General features: G+C 39.1%; 1 protein-coding gene across 1 annotated transcript in view; it reads left to right on the forward strand.

The window, feature by feature from the left end:
- LOC148477427 (vomeronasal type-2 receptor 26-like) overlaps nt 1-20,336 on the forward strand; it is a 44,364-nt gene that overhangs the window by 18,110 nt on the left and 5,918 nt on the right. Inside the window, exons 3-4 of the mRNA XM_088456769.1 lie at nt 4,838-5,626; nt 9,255-9,482. Of these exons, the coding sequence (XP_088312895.1) occupies nt 4,838-5,626; nt 9,255-9,482 (1,017 nt within the window). The remainder of the gene's footprint in view (nt 1-4,837; nt 5,627-9,254; nt 9,483-20,336) is intronic.

Genomic DNA, 20,336 nt, shown 5'->3' on the forward strand with positions numbered 1-20,336 from the left:
CAAGGGAGAACCTACGTGGGTGTTTGGGGACAAAACCAGTATGAGGAGTCATTGAGAGTGAGCTAGTTTAAAATAGAACCATGGAAAAGTTGGTTTCATCCCAATTATCAAAACAATTTGCTGTTACAAGCCAGGGAATGTCCGCAACTCGTAGACCATCAGGGCACAGGCAAAAAAACGTTCTCACAATGTTAAAGCTGCCTGTAAGCTGCTACATCCCGGGCAGAAGATAATTCCACACCAATAGTGTGAGATAATTGTGACTTTACAGGAGATCCAGGGGTCAATATGAGGATAAAGGTAGTCTGGTTTTGTTGAGAATGGAGAATATCAACCTCAGCAATCTGGGATGAAGGCATTTTGGTCTGCTGAGTACAAAATTCCTGGGGGAGAGGGGCCAGGACTCATAGACTGCCAGGACCATCAGCAACTGTAGCTACAAAATTTGCTGAGGATTCAATTGTAGAGAGAGCGGCATTTAGTTTCAAATCTAGTTTCTCCATCCAATTATCAATGTGGGTTAGAAGGACACGAGCAATGGCTTCTGCCAGCTCAATGATAGGCAAGGAGTGAACAGAAAGCATTATCACATCTGGTGTAGTACACATTAAATTCCAAAGACCTTGTGGAGGAGAGGAAGGGATTGAAAAACCAATCTGTTATGAAATGTGTTATATAGGGATTTAGAAGTTACACACACAAATAACAGGAGATGAAATATATCAAAATATTGTCTAACAATTATACAAAGTGTCACTAGAGGGCATCAGGACCTCATAAATGTTTAGACACAAATTCCTCAAACTAAAATGGCAAATTAGCAAAGCATGTAATATAATGGAACACAGAATGACAGTTACCACAATAAGGAAAAACCACCATAGGTAAGTGATCTTTTCAGGAATTTTCAGTCCATGCACCTTGCAGTACCAACAAGCAGTCCAGGTCAGTTTTGTGCTGAGTGCAGCAGATAACAATCAGCCAGACATGAACACAAATAATAGACAAGTGGCAGACATGTGTTTACTGAGGTCCCATCCAACTTTGGCTCTGTGACCAACATCATCCGTGAAAGCCACTTAGTAGAAGGCAGCAAGTGCAGACATAGGGAAAGACAGTCAGTGCAGCCCAGGTGGAAGTCCAAAAGTGGGTGACAAGAACGTGGTGTACTGATTAAAGGGGATGAAGGAGGCAGCACGAGAGTCCCAAAGCAGCAGTCACTGTTCCCAGTTTCACCAGCATATGATACAGCTAGAACTCAGTCACTGCCAAAGGTAAGTAGCAGTCCCAGTCACAACAATGTCAAAATAGCAGGAGCAACCGATGGATAGCTCACGGGAGGAAGCACCAGCCAACCGAGGATCCACTGATCTTGATAAAGAGTGGCAGCAGGGACTGGGTGCAGGACTGAAAATATTTCTTCCTGATGACTCCAGTTGATTGCAGCAGCATCAAGAGGTCCACCGGACTGGATACAGGGCAGTAGCAGGCACTGAGCACAGAGACTAATTCACTGGTAGCTACTTCAGGAGTGGGAGTCACACGGCAACAGGCAGACTAGCTAACTTTTCAGCAGGGTCAGACTTTGTGCACAAAACGAGCCCAGCTATGACCAGCAACTACCAGCGGTAGGCAGCAGCAGGAAAAGGGGACCAAGTCAAGCTCCCCATTGTTGTCTGAAGATGGAGGATGTAAGCACAGGAACCACCACAGCCTCGACTGTCAGCACGTGGAGTAACCTTAGAAGCAGCGTCTCGGAAGGTAAGTTCAGCAATTCAAATGTAACGGGACATGATCACAGCATGGAAAAGTCCAAACACATAACATGCCCCAAAGATAAGTATTTCGCAGGAGTGAGTAAGGATAGTCACAGCAGGAGAAAATCTCATTCACTCCACGCATTCACACCCCAAAGTGGCCGAGGCGGTCATAAGCGCATGACACTAAGCAGGCTCGACTCTGGTGCAAAGAAAGCGGCTCCAGAGCAGATATCAGTATCAAATTCCTCACCAAGGTGTAGTTGCAGCTGCCACACACAGCCGGCAGTTATTCTTTGGGTAAAAGCCCAACTTTAAAGCAACTGGTCTAAGCGATGTCCGGAGCTCCTGTAAAATGCGGCCACACTGGGTGGCCCGCCAACCGGAAGTCCCGTCCCAGCGCTTTCTTAAACGTAACATGTCTAAGACTGAGCTGATCATCTTCCCACCCTTTTCCACTACCTCACTTCCCACAATTTCATTATCTATTGATGGCACAACTGTCTCCTCTAGCCCCAAAGTGCGCTGTCTTGGAGCTATCCTAGACTCCTCCCTCTCCCTTAAACCACTCATTCTGCACCTCTCGCAGTCCTATTGTTTCCACCTAAAAAATATCTCCAGGATTAGACCGTTCCTCACCCAGGATGCCACTAAAACCCTCATCTACTCCCTGGTCATCTCCAGATTGGACTACTGTAACCTTCTTCTAGCTGGCCTCCTAGTCTCTCACCTACAATCTGTCCTCAATGCTGCTGCTCGGCTCATCTTCCTCTCCAAATTTTCTAAATCTGCTTCCCCTCCCCTTCAAACCCTACACTGGCTCCACTTCCCCTTCAGATGCCAATTCAAGGTTCTTACACTCGCCTACAAAGCCCTCACCAAATCCTCTCCCACATACATTTCTAACCTTCTCTGCCTTCACACTCCTGCCTGCCCACTTTGCTCAACAAATGCATGCCGCCTCTCTTGCCAACTGATTATTTTCTCCTACTACCGCATCCAAAATTTTGCCTGTGCTGCTCCCTACCTTTGGAACTCTCTCCCTCTCCCTATCATACTCTCCACCTCTCTACAAATCTTCAAACGGGCTCTCAAGACCCCCTACTTCATCAAGGCCTTCCAGCTCTCATCCAAAACCCACTTCATGCTCTTTCCTCCCTATCTTCCCCTTCTGTGTCACACCTGTCTGTCTGCCCCTCCCCATTAGAATGTAAGCTCTCATGAGCAGGGACCTCTTCCCTCATGTGCTTCTCTTTACATTTTCTTCTACTCCTTACTCCCCATTAGGGCACCTAACACGTCTCTGCCATCTCTTTGCTGCTTATTGTGAGTGCTTTAATCGCTATTGCAGCAATGTATATAAATCGTGTCCTTGTCCTGAATTGTAATGTACTGGAAGTTACTTGTTTCTTGTTCACTTATTAGTTTTATGTACTATATAAGGTGCTGCGGATCACTTGTCGTGCCATATAAATAAAGGAAAATAATAATAATAATAATCTCATGATTTAGCGCATTAGCGTGATACAGGGAAGACTCTTGGGGCAGACATTTGGGTCCAGATTAGTGGTAATATCTTCTGCATCATCAGTCTATAATTGTGAACATTTTCGGAAAATATAGCTACATTGTTATATGGTCCCACAGAGATTACACAAATCTACCTTTCCATTACAGAACTCTGCTGGCGGGGATGCGGTATGGAGTACACTCTGTGCAACATGTTTGGTCCTTTCTAAAGCTGACCTCCATGTGGACCAGGTTTCACCACCCTATTACTCAGGTCACTAATGTCACCATCCTATTCTCATTTGCCTAGATATATACGTGGAAGTCCCTAAATACACCCAAAAACTAATTTGGCCATAATAAATGCAGTAAAATTTAAAATTGCATTTAATTGGAAAAATTGTAATTGCCACTCTGCCTTGACTGCATTAAAGCAGCAATATGGTTTATCTACCAGATGGGGTACAGGTTGAGTCTCCCATATCCAAATATACCGGAAAATATTCAGGCTGTGTGTATAAGGTGTATATGAAACATAAATGAATTTCATGTATGTATACAAACTTTTTTTGATGCACAAAATTATTAAAAATATTGTATAAAATGACCTGCAGGCTGTGTGTATAAGGTGTATATAAAACATAAATGCATTGTGTTTAGATTTGGGTCCCATTCCCAAGATATTTCATTATTTTATGCAAATATTTCAAAATACGGAATATTCCGATATCCAAAATACCCCTGGTCCTGAGCATTTTGGATATGGGAGACTCAACCCGTATATAAGTATTATAGAAAATACAGTCACTCCATTTTTTTTCAACTTGGTCACCTTGGGCTGCTGCCCCACATGTCCTTGGGCTTGTAGCAATTAGGGCATTTGAATATTCTTTACACTTACAATGGGGTCTCTTATGAACAGAATTTCTTTTAATTGTGCTTTTATCCCATTTACTATCATTATGTTGTTCCACCACTTGACGTGTTTTTCTTTTGTCTTATTTTATGTGTTTATATTTCTGTTTCCCCTCCTCCATTCCTGTTTTTTACCTGCTATCTCACTTCCTCCTCCTTTCTATTCTATTCTAATACAACTTTTTAATGCAAGGATTATACTAATACATACACCCAATTTAAAGTAATTATTTGTAAACGATGAAAATCAAAATAAAAATGTTCATCATCTCTTAGATCTCCCCATCCATAATAAAAAACTACTCACTCGTTTTGACATCTAACTCATGAGGTACGTGTGAATACCATACTTGTACGATAAGTGCGTTGTACCCATTCCTTACTGCCTCTAGGGGTAGTGTGAATATATTGGCATAAATCTTAGAAATAATATTCTGCCCAGTATATTTTTCTGCATGACTGAACATTAACCAGTTCACATATATTCTTCATATGTATAATGAGATCATTTATAGTTTATATGTTTACAGTCCATGGCTAATTTGTAAAATGAGCAAATGCACAATAAGAGCAATAATGAACTCTTGATAATATTGTCTCCTGGTAATGTTCCTGTCTACCTGTGTAAACCCAGTGATTGTATTGACTTTCCTCAGATCAATTATGGAACCACTGACCCTGTCCTAAATAACAGACAATTGTATCCAACCTTCAACCGGATTGTCCCAGATGATCGGAGCCGTTATGCAGCAATTGTGAAGTGTCTGCTACATTTTGGATGGAACTGGGTTGGAGTCATTACACCAAGTGATGGTAGTGGGGACATGGAATTACGAGAACTGAGTACAATGATGACCCAGCATGGGATCTGCATTGATTTCACCATTAAATTGACTACTGATGTAAATATTAACATAAGGAAAATTCAGGAAATTAGTAAATCAACTGCCAGAGTTATAGTAATATGTGGTCTTTTCTCCATACATTATATTGCATTTTTTGAAAAATCTGAAGCTATTAATGAAAATATCACATTAATCCTCCATGAATCATGGACTAATATGAAATATACAGAATATAAATTCTACCTGTCTGTAAACTGTAGTTTAATTTTTATATTGCCTCCCAAACAATTTCCCAACATAAATCATTTTATTTACAATGTAAACCCATCTAATCGACCAACCGATCCAATGCTGGAAGATATTTGGCTCTGGATGTATCATTGTCTTTCCCCAAACATGTTCAAAAATGTTGTTTATCAGCTCATATATAACTTTTCTGGAGTTAACTGCACTGGCAGAGGTCGTGTTCCTTCAACATTTCATGGCGTTACAGATTCAAAGCCCCACTATGCGTACATGGCGGTGTATGCTCTGGCTCATGCTCTGCATAATAAGAATCTGCATAAAGTTAATTCTGGAACATATGGATTAGAACACACCGTAAGTTCTGTTTCTGTATGCAAAATAACGAAGAAATCATTTTCAGCATTGACTTTTGGTAGCTCTGATAGAAACACCTCATTCTCTAAGGTCCCACATCAGTCCAGTTTATTCTGTTAATTCGTTTTTTTTAAGGTATATGGAAAATGCATTGGGTATATTACTAAGACAGTCACAATTTAGACATTCCAGACGGTGATAGTTACATAATTTAGACATGGTTATAATTTAGACATTCAATGTAAAGTTTAAAATGACAACAGGGTCAAAATGTTGAGAATTAAAATGTAGACACAGGCAAATGTTTGCTGCATGTATAAAGTGATTTAACATCACTTGTGCATAGATAGAAATTATCTTTCCATTCCATTGTGGCCAGAATTAGAAGGATGTGTATTGTATCTTTAAGATGCCTTTTTTGTTTGCATACTACTTGAGGTCCCAGAGAGAGAAATCCAGATATTTGGATAGGTTTGACACTAGTAAGCCAATCCCGAGATTATTGGTCTTCTTACGGGTTTTTTTTTATGTTTTTGTTGATAAAATGTCGCTGTTTTGGGGTTAATGATATTGTTGTAGTTGTATTGTTTCTGTATTATTATTCATATTTGTAAGCCTTCAATTGTAGTGTTTGGGCTAATTATTTGTGACCTTCTGTTGTGGGTCTCTTTCCAGTTTTCTGTATGTTTCTTGGGGCTCTATTTACTACAATCTGCATTTGTAATGCAGGTTGTAGTGTGATATTACCGACTGAATTTGCATTGCAAATTCAGACAATATCACAGGGATTTACTACAAATCCCTTGCAGGGACAGAGCTTGCGATAAAGCTCTGTCTCTGCAAATCCCTTCTGGAGCCTTATCACGGTATTTCAGCAAAAAATACCGAGACAAGTGCCCCGCACATGCGCCGACAGGCCGTCGCTGCAACCCCCGGCGCTAAGCCCCGCCCCTGGTGCTAAGCCCCACACCCATGATCGCGGATCTGTTTAGACCACACAGCTGATTACTGGGGCTGGCTCCGGGCTCTGCTCTGCCCGTTATAGTGGAGCAGGAGCCCGGGAACCGGGGGAGACCCTGGATAACGCCAAATCCAGGTGACGTTATTATCACAGGGCTTTCCCCGGTATTTTTTCACATTTTATTTTTAGTAACTTTGGTCGGATCACATTTCCCATTACAGTTATGGGAAATGCGATCTGCTTACTAAAAATAAGTGATACTTAGGGGTTGGAGTAGAATTTTATGAATTCTACTCCAATTGCCCTGTAATAACTACAGGTGATACTAAAATAATGTGAAAAGGGTGTGACAACACAAACAGTCTTTATCAATTTATTTTAGTAAAAATAATGTTAATAAATAGATCCCTTGATCTTATAACAATCTTTCAACTTCTTGTTCATAGTCATCCTTGGTCATTATTAAAAGACCTCCTCTCTTGTCTGCTGATTTTAGGATGATAGATTTGTCCTTCTTAAGTTCTTTCAGGGCTTTCTTTTCCCCTATGGTTAAGTCTGTGGTTAAGCTATATTTTGTTTTTGTTTTCTCTGGGAAGTGTCTTCTATGAGGCTCTGGAAAGTTTTTATGTGTGGTCCTTTTACAGTATGTGTGATGGGTAGATGGTAGAGTTTGGTTTGAATGCTGAATGTTTATATTCTGTAGCAATATATGCATTGTTCCTGGTGACTGGATCCTTTATAAAATGTTTCTTGATACAGAGTTTTCTGATTATTTTTTTTGTGTTCAAATTTGTGTGTAAAAATGTGTTTATTTTTGAGTGTGAGGCAAACTTTAAGCCTTTATTTAATATGTGTGTTTGGTCTTTGGTTAAGATTTTGTTGCTTAAGTTGAAGTTACTCTTTTTCTTTGTTTTCTTTTTGTTCATCTACTGTTGTTTTCTTGGCTTTGTTTTTCCTCCACCCCTAACAGAAATGTAGACAGTCATAATAAAATAATGCTCTGGTAAAAGGAGGCCAGTGACTCAGATGTTGCTAAAAAGCTGCTGGCTGGGGGTTGCCAGGAGCAGCAAAATAGTTACATTTAAAAAAAATGTGTGAAGTGTCCCCTCCAAATCCATTGACAGCCATGGACCTCTCAATCTGGGTTGATACAGAAAATTGCAGAACAAATGGCATGGGGTTCCCACTATTTTCCGATAAACAGCACTGGGCTGAACAAGATCCCCCATCTTGTTCAGCCCAGTGCTGTTTATCGAAAAATAGTGGGAACCCCATGCTATACAGTGGTGCTACAGATCCCAGCAATCTTGTCCTGGCATTATGGTACTTTTAAAACAGCAAGTGCCAGCATGCCCGGACATTAAGGGCTCCTGACACCTGTAGTTCACCTGTAAAGAAACTATTAAAATAAAGTGTCAGTTTGTTATTTCTCCAAGATCTTTGGATGGTACATGGAGAAGAAGATGTGTTCCCTGCATTTTGTGAGTATTAAAGTGGAAACAAAGGAGAACTATTTCCTTTACAGGTGTACTACAGGTTCCATTGGGCCTTTGATGTCCAGGCATGCTGGCACTTGTTGTTCCATAAGTGTCATAATGTCAGGGGAGGCTTGCTGAGACCTGTAGTCTACCTATAAAAAATATTATTTACTCAATATTTACCCCCGCATACAAACCCCAGGGCTGGTTGTCCCTTGCAAAGGGGTACTCAATTTTTTGGGGAAACCTGACTTACTGAGGGATTACGGACCTGGGCTGACAAGTTTGTGGCTGATTGCCATTAGGACCCAACTCTGTGTATCTCCCTTATATAGCATTACCTCTCCTGGTAATTCAGCCTGGTGCTGGTTATTGGAAAATAGGGCAGGCCCATGCCTTTTGCCCCTGATTTGACAATACCAGCCCAGGCTGAGAGGTCCAGGGCTTGTTATTGATTTTGGGTGGGACACGTGTTTTTTTTTTAATTCATTTTGACCATTTTGGTAATCAACATTTTTAATGTTGACATTTTGACTGTGTCTACATTTTAACTGCCAACTTTATAACCCAATCGACCTTTTGGTTGTCAACATTTTGATCATGTTAACATTTTGTCAGTCGACATTTTGGTGTAGACATTAGTATTGTCTAAGTTTTGACCATCTAAAATTTGAATAGATCCCATGGAGAACAATACAGACAACCACCCAATAAAGCCACCCTACAAAGCGACAATCGCTACATAGAGTCCTCCTACTGCCCCTTTCTCATCTAATAATATGCATATGGAGTAGACTTACAGTAGTTGTAGCATCTAGCTTGGCTTTGTCTTTAGCTGGAGCTATTGGAAATATTGCCAGCACACCTTTCCCTCTAAAGAGTTATGTGTGAAAAATAATGTGCATTACAATATGTTCCCTCTGTGAGGTCAATTATGTAGGATGACAGAATATACATGGAGGAAGCTGCTGTTCTTCACATCAGGACTGTTCAGAAAAATCAGGACTTCAGTACCTGGATCAGAAATCTTGAATTTTAAGTTCGGTCATCAATTACGTAAGCTAAAATATTATCAGTGCTTATAAAATATTTGTCTCCCTTTGTGCTGTAAGCAGGTGTATATGCCCAGTTAAATCATTCACAATGTTTGTGTTATTATTGTAATGTGCATTTTTTTCCCCTATGAAAGCGGCGATCTATGAAAAACCTTCATTACACCGATCCCGCTGGGGAAGAGATGATCTTTAATGAGAGAGGAGATCTGCCCTCTAAGTGGTCTATGGCAAACATGGTCATATACAAAAATGACACTAAGTATCAGTTTGATGTAAAACACTTGACCACCTTTGAAGAATCGCTAGAAGATGACCAGGATTATCATATCGAACCAGGAGATATCACGTGGAAAAAAGGCTCGGTGAGAAATATCCCAATATATCATATCGGAGCTCAGTTGTTTTCTGATACCAGGCATCAGTTAAAATAATTACTGTAGTTCCATCAATAAATTAAATTATTGACTTCCATGTGCTAAATTATTTTGAATTGACATGGAATAGCTTAATACTGTAGCTGAGACTGACAGGAGACAACTGCTGGAAACCCCTCTCGGTGAAGTCTCTTCTGTTGGGACAGACACAAAATGCCACCTTCATGGCAAGTTGACAATGACACATTTTGTAGTGATAACACACAACGGTAGGCAGAGTACTATACAATTATACATATTATTATTATTCATATTATAATTACATTTTATTACATTGTATTTATAAAGTGTTGCACATTGAGGGGATAATGATATATCCAATTAAAATATAGTGACATGTCCCCAGCTCCAGGCAGATATGCGCCCGCACCTGGTAGCACCCACATAGTGAGCGATAGTGGGTGGACTGGGGTGGGGGATGATGCAATTTGCTCTGAGTCTCATCATCATAGCTCCACCCCCTGCTTTACATTACCAATAATATTGGCATTGTAAAGTGGGGGGCAGGGCCATGGTCATGCTGGCACTCCCCCACATCACCCACTTAAGCTGCCCCCCTGCTGCACCAACCTGGCTGTCTCCTCCCAGATGGGGCTGTCAGAAAGTCTGTAAGTATGATCGTCCTTAGCTGCTGACACTCTATCACCAGCACAGCACTATATTCACTTTTATTCACTATATTCACTTTTATTATGTGCATTTTATGTCTGCAAATACATATTTCAGCTGTAACAGTCATTGCTACATGTGTATCCTTTGCTTGTCATTGATTGGTGAATGTGGCCACATTGTTTTTTTTAACGACATTTTAGTAAGCTATTTATAGTGAGAGCATTTTGTGTTGGTAATAAATGATTAGTATTAAATGTCTCACTCCCGGCGTCTCTCATATTTACCATATTTACCACAGCAGATCACCACCAGCGCTGACTGTCTGATCCTTTTCTCCAGTCATTCTGCAGATTTGTAGCAGTTTGCGGCAGGTGGTTATATGCTGTGGTGTTTTATTTTATTCATTCATTATAGGTATTGACTTTGAAGGGCTGGCAATTTTTCTTTATTAATTTTTACAAAAAAGAGCGGAGCTGCGTTCATCTCAGCATCAGGCCCAGTAGATTTTACCACATATAAGTTATCAGGCATACTATCAGGTGCTTTGGTATTTATCAACAGAAATCAGGGACCAAGGCTCGGAACACAGATAGCGTGGAGCGGAGTTCAACGTCCTGTCTGCATGAGCCGCTGTGTACACCGACCAGACCTGCTTTATATGTGAATTATATGTTTACACATATGTATATACAGTATAGATTTTTTTTCTTTTCCAGTATCATTATGTATAGTCAAGTTAACATTATCATCTAGAACATTCTGTTCCCATAAATGCAGTCATTTTATTTTGCGATGTGTTTCATTTCCATTGTGTGCAACTAATGTGTGTGGCTCCAGACATTCTGCAAATATAATCATCTTTCTCCAGGTTACAGAATCCAACTTATTTGGGATTGATTTTTTTGGGCATGTTTTCTTTAAACCAAATGCTGCATTTTTGTCACGTATATTTGGAGCAGTGTAATAAAGCTGGGCTTAGGGTGGTATGTGGTGGTGTCTGGAGCACAGTCAGTTTTGTTTTAACCTGTTTAGCAAATGGTTCCTGGGCAGGGAACCTAGACATGCACTTGGCAACCTTGCATCAATGGAATAACTGGATGAGATGTATAATAAAAATGTGGAGGATGACCACAGACAGCTATGAGTGTACCATTAATGGTGTAGGGAGCATGAGGAATGCAACATCAGAGAGAGTGTTTTGTGGCATGACATAAGGACAAGTGAGGACCATGGATGGTTATATGCCAGGTAGGTACACTGTATGTATTCTAGGACAATATGACAAACCACTACTATGGGATTAATGGAGGCATATTTCATATCTAAAGGTGTTTTTAACCTTTCTTGGCTGAGTGAACTACATATATGCCCAGTTATACCTTTGACGCTTGCGCAGCAAATCACACCACACGTGGAGCGAGTCGTGCACCCACAAGCAGTTATGCGCACTGCATTTGCACCTGCGCCTCCATAGGATTTTGTGGGGTGATCGCAGTGCACACCATAGCACACCATAGCATATGCAGGCACGGGTAATCACATGGTGCAATGCATGCGCACATTTATAGCGCAATCAGCAGCAATGTAACTGGGCGCTGCTGTAGCTGACAGTCATGTTTAGAGAAGGAAATTTGAATCATTTGGAAGCTTGGAGATAGTTGGAATAAAGTGTTGGGGGTTTGAGGAAAAATAAACCATGGAAGGAAGGAAGGAGTGCTGGAGATGTTGAGACTGAAGTTCTAGGAAAAGAAAGGAAGACAGAAGGTAATGTATCATAGATATGGTAGATAGACTGACTCAGAAGTATGCGTAAGCATCTAGCCAACACCAAACCCAAAGTGGAGCAAAATATAGCAAAGACGGGATTAGCTCTTGGAAACTTTTGTTTTAATGCCAGAAATTAGTTAATTTCCACCATGGTTTATCAGTCTGTTGAGAAAGAGTTCAGGTAATACAGCACCTGGGAAAATGGTGTTAGACCAAAAACCCCTGGAGTACTGTACATCTATGAGCTGAAGGATATCCTAATTTCCTAAAGGCTTTGCATGACAAGACAGCAGTGCAGGTTAGGATGACTTTGTTGGTACCTGGAAGGAAGCTGAAACCTTTCTACAGTGTGAAGCTGGCCATACATGGTGTGATGCACAATGTAGTGCGACTTGCGATCCATCAGCAGATGGATCGTGCTGTCACTGCCGGCATTCGTGCGGTCCCCGCTGACCGCATGATATGCCGGGCCCCCCCTCCACCATTTGAATGAGATCGTACATCGCATCCCAGGTCAGATGGTTTTGCAGGAAGACCTGGGGATGCGATGTACGACCCCGCGGGAGCACGCAGCACGATATCAGGTACGATATCGTGCCCATACAAGGCATGATATAGCACCTATATCATGCCAATCCGTCAGATCGGCACATATATCATGCCGTGTATGGCCACCTTGACAAATGCAGCCATTATTGCTTTACTTCCATCTTGAGTGCTATACGGGATTTCAGGAGCACATGGTAAGGTCCTTCCCATCTGTGTTTCAGGGAACTAGAGCAAAGACAGTTCTTGCACATAACAAATAAATTTGGTTGTATATTATAACTAGGTTATTCAGCAGTTTATAGCATTGAGTTTTTGATATTAACATGGGTTACTCTGAGGTGTTGAGAAAAAAAACATTAAATATTTAACAGTTACTTCTGTATCAGGGGCCTGTGAACAATCTGGTGAGCTCAAAACCTGTGAGTGTCTACCCCACAGTATTTCAAAGAGAAAAATAGAGAGGGGTCTCCAAGGGGTAACTATATTGTGGTATAAAACCATAGTGAGAGAGTTGGTACATGTTAAAGCTAAAGGTTATAGGTCTTCGTAAAAAAGGTTCTTGATAGTGCCATTAAAGTTTTCAACTTTCACAATAGATTGTGAGTGATATGGAGTGCATAATTTGTGATTTATGCAAACTGTACCCATGAAATAGGACCCTGGGTCACTTTTGTTAACCAGTGAAATACCGAAGCCTCTGACCAATTCAGTACAAATGCATTTGGCTGCCATTGTTGTAGTACAGTTAGATAAGTATATGCTTCAACCCATTTGGAGACCACTTGAATGCACATAAGTCATTATTGCAGGTTGCTAACCTAAGGTAGTTGAATAATATATACCTCTATCATCTAGAACAGTCCATATGAGAATGTTAGGTAGGAGATTTTAGATGAGATGGGTCTGCCTGGGTCAGTCTACAATCAGGTTATACAAGATCTAGTCTTAGCAGCTGCCTGTACAGAGAAACTTGGGGAATTCCACTTCTGGTTAACAAATGTGATCATTGCATTACCTACTGTACATGGCAAATTTGTATATAAGTATCCAGGGTACCTGCAGGGGGGCAAACATGTGCCTCATTAGCAGTTTAATTGGCAGCCCTGTTTCCTTGTCAAACTGCATCTTTACCATTTGTGTGTGCTTAACAGTTCATCCGTATTACAGAAGGTGGTGGGGTATGGCATTGGCTTCAAATAGTTGTAAAATGTACTGGTGATGGGCTATGTATGTCTCTGTAGAAGTGATAAAGTTTCAGGACTGCCACATGTATCCAAAGTCATGAATCACACCAAAGGCATATGAATCACACCAAAGGCATATGTGGAATTTGTTTAAATGCTAACTCTTTTTTTAGAGAAAACTCTGGTTAGTGTAACTAGTACTGCCTTCTTCACAAATCTTTAGCACTTCGGTTAGAGTCACAACTGCATAGACAGAAGACAATTCTCAAGTCTTGGTTTGGAAAAGCCAGAGGAACATCTGCCAAATCTGACAGAACACTGTTGTCTTTTAGGTATTATTATTATTATTATTTACACTATTTACATCCCTCACTACTGCTCTTTCCGAGACGTTGATAGAGCACACAGAAAACATCTGTACAGACCTAGGTTTCAATGTTCCTTATGATGAGGTCTCTATAACCATGGCCTGAAACTGTGGCACCGGGCTTTTCTGCCTTTGCCCTTTTGATCTTACTGATAGCAGGACTCTTTTATCAAATAATCTAAGTTTAGGGGTGACTTTTACTTCTCTTGGTTTTAACATTTCCATAGCCAATAGATTTTGTCTGAATATTTTTTTTTCTAGTTATTTTTTACTTCCTCAAGTTGGGTTCCATGCCCGTGCACTCAGTGTCCAATCCTGAGGAGGTGTTAATTTTTTCTACAGTATAGGTGTCTCATTTCTGTGTTACAACATCTTGAGTTTCTTGAGCATTATTGATTTTTTTTTGACACGTCATGGTAGATCTTACTGTGAGCAGATCAGCCGGAGTGAAATACAGGTTTATAATCTTGTTATGTCTGACTATATTGTATGGCATTTGTTTACAGTAAAGAGGGGGTTATCAAGTATTTCACATTTTCTCTTATAGAATTCTTTATACCAAAGAATATGTGTATTTATTTGTTTCTTGTCATCTTTCTATGTGAGAAGTTGACCTAATATATTCAATACAGATATCTTAAATGTTATTTTTTAGGAAAATCATCTGGGACATTGTTTTATCAGTTTATTTCATTTCAAAATACTCCCACTGTCTTCTCGCAACAGGTAGACATCATTATACTTGCTTTTACCAACAAAAGAAACCTAATTGCTGAGTGTCAGCCCCTTCAATAAGTGAATACAAAAAATGGAAAAACCAGTGCTATAGTAAAATTACCAATGGACAGTTATATCGTAAAAATCACAAATTTATTACAATAATTAAAAAGAAAAACACATGAGAATAAATGTACATAAATGAAAAATAAAATTAAAATGGATAAACCCACATATTAGTGCCAAAAAATCATGTCTATTTAATCCTTATGGAACCTCCTCCCAAATATTGCACAGTCAAGTAGGCTGAAAATAGTCAATTAGGACTGAAATTTCCCTTTAGGCGAATGGATTACTGGAGAATAATAGATGAGGATTATGCCACAGTCCCTGGGCATATGCAATGTCCTGTATAAATGTAGATGGGGGTGTCAACCTCCTCTGGAACTGTAATAAATCGCCAAAGTCAGCAGGTGTTTGAAAGTCCAAGGTAGATAATCGCCAATGACAGGTAGGGGTGTCTGTAAATGGAATATATATAGCTCAACATGTTTCACTGGTAGAGATCCATCCAGCTTCCTCAGGAGCATATCACAGACTGATCCAAATAGACATATATATATATATATATATATATATATATATATATAGTTTGCAATTAAAAATATGCGTGGCACATGTGTGGCTCAATTGATCAATTAAATCAATACAATGAATATATACTTAAAAATGAACAACTGTCCATTAAAGTAATAAAATCTGTAAGTATACAATCTGCAATCCTGCATGTCACATATTAAATAAACCCAAAATCACGGGTACATTACCTTATTCCCCATTCATTTTCAGATATATGTGTCACGTGACCTAGGTAACATGACACGGAAGTCAGACCAGATAAAAATAACAAATACCAGAGTGAGGGAAAATGATCCCTTAAAAAAGTCAAGCAACATTTAATCACAAAGAGAAACATCTTGTTAATAATCTAGACTGGTATGTTGCAATTTATTATGTAACAGTTGCTAGGTAATGATGGAATATATTCTGTGTCATAGTATTCATAAAAATCGTCCAGCACACAGTCCAAATGTGGACTTAGAAAACTACATATCCCATGAGCTCTCAGATGGCTTTATGTTCCAGATCTCCGATCATGTGATAGTTAGTGTTAATAACATCTAGTTGTCATAGTAACTCCATGGTCACTCTGATGAGATCCTTGACAATATGTCTCATCATGAATACTAAGGGCTGCATATCTCATACATTATTATAACACTTGTTGTCGAGATCCGATCACGTGATTGTGAAGTCAGATACTGAATAATTCATAGAGATGTTCTATGTTAATGTAATGAAGACTACATTACCCAGAGTTCCCAATCCAGCACTATGTGATCGGAACTTCTGAGATCGAAGTATGCCTATACTTTAGAATAAATTATAAAAAAGAACCCAAAACCTAAGAATGAAATAAAGAGCAACCTCATATCAGTGATAATGGCATTGATGAAATCTCATGGCATACCATACTAAAAGAAACATACTGTTTATGATATTATATGTTACAATATTAATAAATAATAAAGAGAAAGCAACCAACACATGGTCCCGTCATGAGCCCTTGGAAGTACATTTCACATGAGTCCTAAAGTGACTTCATGTTGTGGATGTCCGATCACATGATAATCAACATTAATGTTATCTAGTATTCACAGTGATTCTATAGCCACTGTAATGGGATTTTCGACACTATGTCTCATTACACATATCAAGAACCACAGCTCCCATCATCCTTATAACTCTATATTTCAGAAATCCAATCACGTGATCATGGATGAAAATAGTGATTGGTTAATAAGGACATTCTGTGTCCACGATCTAAAAACTGCAAATCCCAGAATACCTAATCTAATGACTCAAAATCTGAATATTCAAAAACCAAGTGTGCCTATAAAATAAACAGAATATGTATAGGAAACCAGAATCTACAAACAAGGGCAGCCACCGCTCAATGCTAATAATATAAATATCAAGAGGTATATCTATAAGTATTGGTGATAACAGTGATGGTGGTCCATAGGTCAATAATACCCATGGATCTAGATGAGATTTATATATGAGTGCTAGATAAAAAATACTCTACAATCCTCCAATTCTAAATGTATAAATAAATGATAAATAATAAAAAAAAGGAAATCTAAACATCAGAGGTAAGAGTAGTCCGAGATAATGGTATAGCCAATGACAGATATGATGTTGGTTCCATCACGTCACTACATTCAATTAAATTGCCTCATTGAGGCTATCAGGGAAGAGAGAATTGTATTTTAAGATCTCTCTACGGCACAATCTAGTGAATCTATCACCTCCTCGGTCAGAGAATGGTATATATTCTAATCCTATAATGGACAACTGTGTGGGATCTCCACCATGTTTGTCCACAAAATGGCATGAAACACTATGTAATACATTCTTGTTAACAATATTCCTATGGTGTTCCATAAAATTAACCCTGAGAGACCTCGTAGTGCTGCTTATATCATAAAGGCCACATGTATAGGATAATACATAGATAATAAATTTGGAATCACAGTTGATAAATGATGTGATCTTATATATATATTTACTTATAGGTAAAGAGTTTTCTTTAGTGCATCTTGGAATATGAGTGCACATTGTGCAGTGTGTTTTACCACATCTGAAAAAACCTATTGGTTTAGCTGTTATCCAATTTGACCCTGTTTTATTTTCCCCTCTAGACGATCTTAAATGGCTAGGAGCTAATATGGTTTTCAAGGTTTTATTTTTTCAAAAAATAATTTCTGGATTGGTAGGAAGGATATCTTTTAATTCATTATCTTGTTGTAATAAACAATAATTATGCAATATGATACTCTTGATCTCCCTAAAGCTATTATTGTATTTACATACAAAAGCTGTCTGTTTTTTGAGGACATCTTACTTTACCAGATCCCTGTTTATCTAAAAGGGTACATCTATCCATATTAAGCACTTCTCTATATGTATCGTATTAAAAAGACAATCTGGCTAGCCAAGTTCTGAGAAAGCATCAATCATTTTTCCTGCTTGACTCCTGAAAACATCAATGCTGCTGCAATTGCAGCAAAGATGCATCAACTGCCCTTTAGGGATATTGGTCTTCCATGGAAAAAATAAATTGTCAATATATTGGCCATAGAGGACCAGGTTCGTGTCCCAGCCACCTCCCCGCACATGAATCTCTTCAAAGTGACCTATGTAGAGAATGGCGTAGCTGGGCGCAAACCTGGTCCCCATGGCCGTACCCATAGTTTGACAGTTTAAACACCAATTCACATAATTAAATTTTCACCTTCACATATAATTCCATACACATAGATTTTTTAGATTTATCCTTGGAGATTGAGAATAAGAAGATAAAAATATTCATGTAAATTGTAGCGTAATGTGTTAGAACACAAATAAAAGGCCATCTCCATTACTATTTACAGATGCTATGTATCATAGTTCCAACATTACCTAGCAACTGTTACATAATAAATTGCAATATACCAGTAACAATGTTGAAAATATCTTGGTACAAATCTCTACTAGTATAAACTGTATTATATGTAAAGGACATCCCCATAACTATTACAGTAGGGTTAACAGTGCTATGATATTTTGAATTTATTAGAAATTATTAGAATGTATTAGAAATTATTTCTTGTGTGTTCTATTAGAAAAGCTAGAATGTACTGCACTTTATTTCCTGAACCAGGTCTAACTACTAAGTCAAAAGACTCAATTTATATTGTATGGAACATATGCTCAAAAATCTGTGGTCCTAAGTAAAAATATATACCGAAGTACTTCTTGGAGATTATCTGATATTGTTTATCTGTTATGTTATAGTTGCCTAAATAGCTCATTTACAAGTGACAGAATGACACTAGGTTGTCACTAATGAACCAGTATTCTGTGTATATATATATATATATATATATACCACATACAGGCTATGATGAGTGCACTCAGGGTGTAAACATATATGCAGCACCCTCACAGGGTAAATCACTTTCTGGCCACCGCTGATCTAGGTGAAATTTTCATAACAGATTATCATGTGTATGACCGGTGCAAAGCTGACGTATGTTTCACAGATAATTGTTTTGTCAAGACAAAGTGATTGGATTAGATCGAAAGAAGTGCCTTCATTATAGCACCAGTTCATAAAGTGGCATCATTGCCACCTTCAACCATTGCTGCACAGTGTGCCATCTACAGTATACAGCTGATTTCACATAAGACACCTTTTGCTTGCCACATGCCTGGACTTTAAATCTCAGTACATATTCATCTATCTAATATATATATAAGAAGTTTGTGTGTTTGTTGGTGATTCTCTTCCACAGCTCTCAAGGCAAAGGTGAAAATATTACATAGTTATTTAGTATCAAAAAAGTAAGCAATTAGACCACAATACGACAATGCAACAGAACAACAAAACTTATATACTGTATATAATTCATTGGTTATACATTCAGACACTCCTGCACCGATTGGGATTAAACCAATGGCAGGTGGTCCAGTTGGATCCTGGCCAGGTTCTACGGGGGTTAAGGTCACAGTCAGACCTCCAAATATTGTACGCTGGGTGGAACTTTGACCCAGGGAACCTGTTCTGGGCCTTCCAATGAATGGATTTGGACAAAAACTTCACAGAGTGGTAACTTTGGAGACCAAAAGACATACTTGGCCTGTTCTGTGCCTTCCACTGGATGGATTTGAATGAAAACTTCACAGAGGGGTGGCAATTGGTCTGAAATGCATAATGGAGTGGTTGGGGTCCTGTCCTGACCTCATGGCAGAGTGCATTAGGTAGAACTTTGACCCAGGGAGCCTTTACTGGACCTTCCACTGGATTGATTTGGACAACATCACATAATAAAACTTAATAACTTGAAGATTTAAACATGGGCAATGTGGGTACTTCAGCTAGTTGGTTATAATACCGCATTTCGGATACACCAGACTTTAATAATTGGAGGTTTCCTATTAAATGGGACCATACTCTCAGCATATTTCTAATTTAACTATTACAATTATAAATTGTATTGAGGGATTGTATTACCACTTCTGACCAGTGGAGCGCAATTCAATATCATAATTTTTAATATTAGCACTTTCCTATCTTTTTTTTTAAAATTTTATTCTCAGATCTGTAAATCCATAATCCTTTTAATCATATATCTTCCCAATGTCCCAGGTTTCTGCTTGTCCGATACAATGGATAATACATGAAACCCCACCACTTGCTATCATGAGTTATACAGGACATGTATGGGGGGTGGTCTGCCTATATTGCCTGGTATCAATAGTACTGCTCTTGTCCATCACACAGGATAATACATGAAGCCCCACCACCTTCTGTCATGGGTTATACAGGGCATGACTGGAGAGGGTGGTCTGCCTGTATTTCCTGGCATCAATAGTCCTGTTCTTGTCCATCACACAGGGTAATACATGAAGCCTCATCACCTGCTGTCATGAGTTATACATAACATAACTGGAGAGGGTGGTCTGTCTGTATTGCATGGT

This window comes from Taudactylus pleione, unplaced genomic scaffold (genome assembly GCF_031769625.1).
Source record: "Taudactylus pleione unplaced genomic scaffold, aTauple2 ptg000715l, whole genome shotgun sequence".
Lineage (NCBI taxonomy): Eukaryota > Metazoa > Chordata > Amphibia > Anura > Myobatrachidae > Taudactylus > Taudactylus pleione.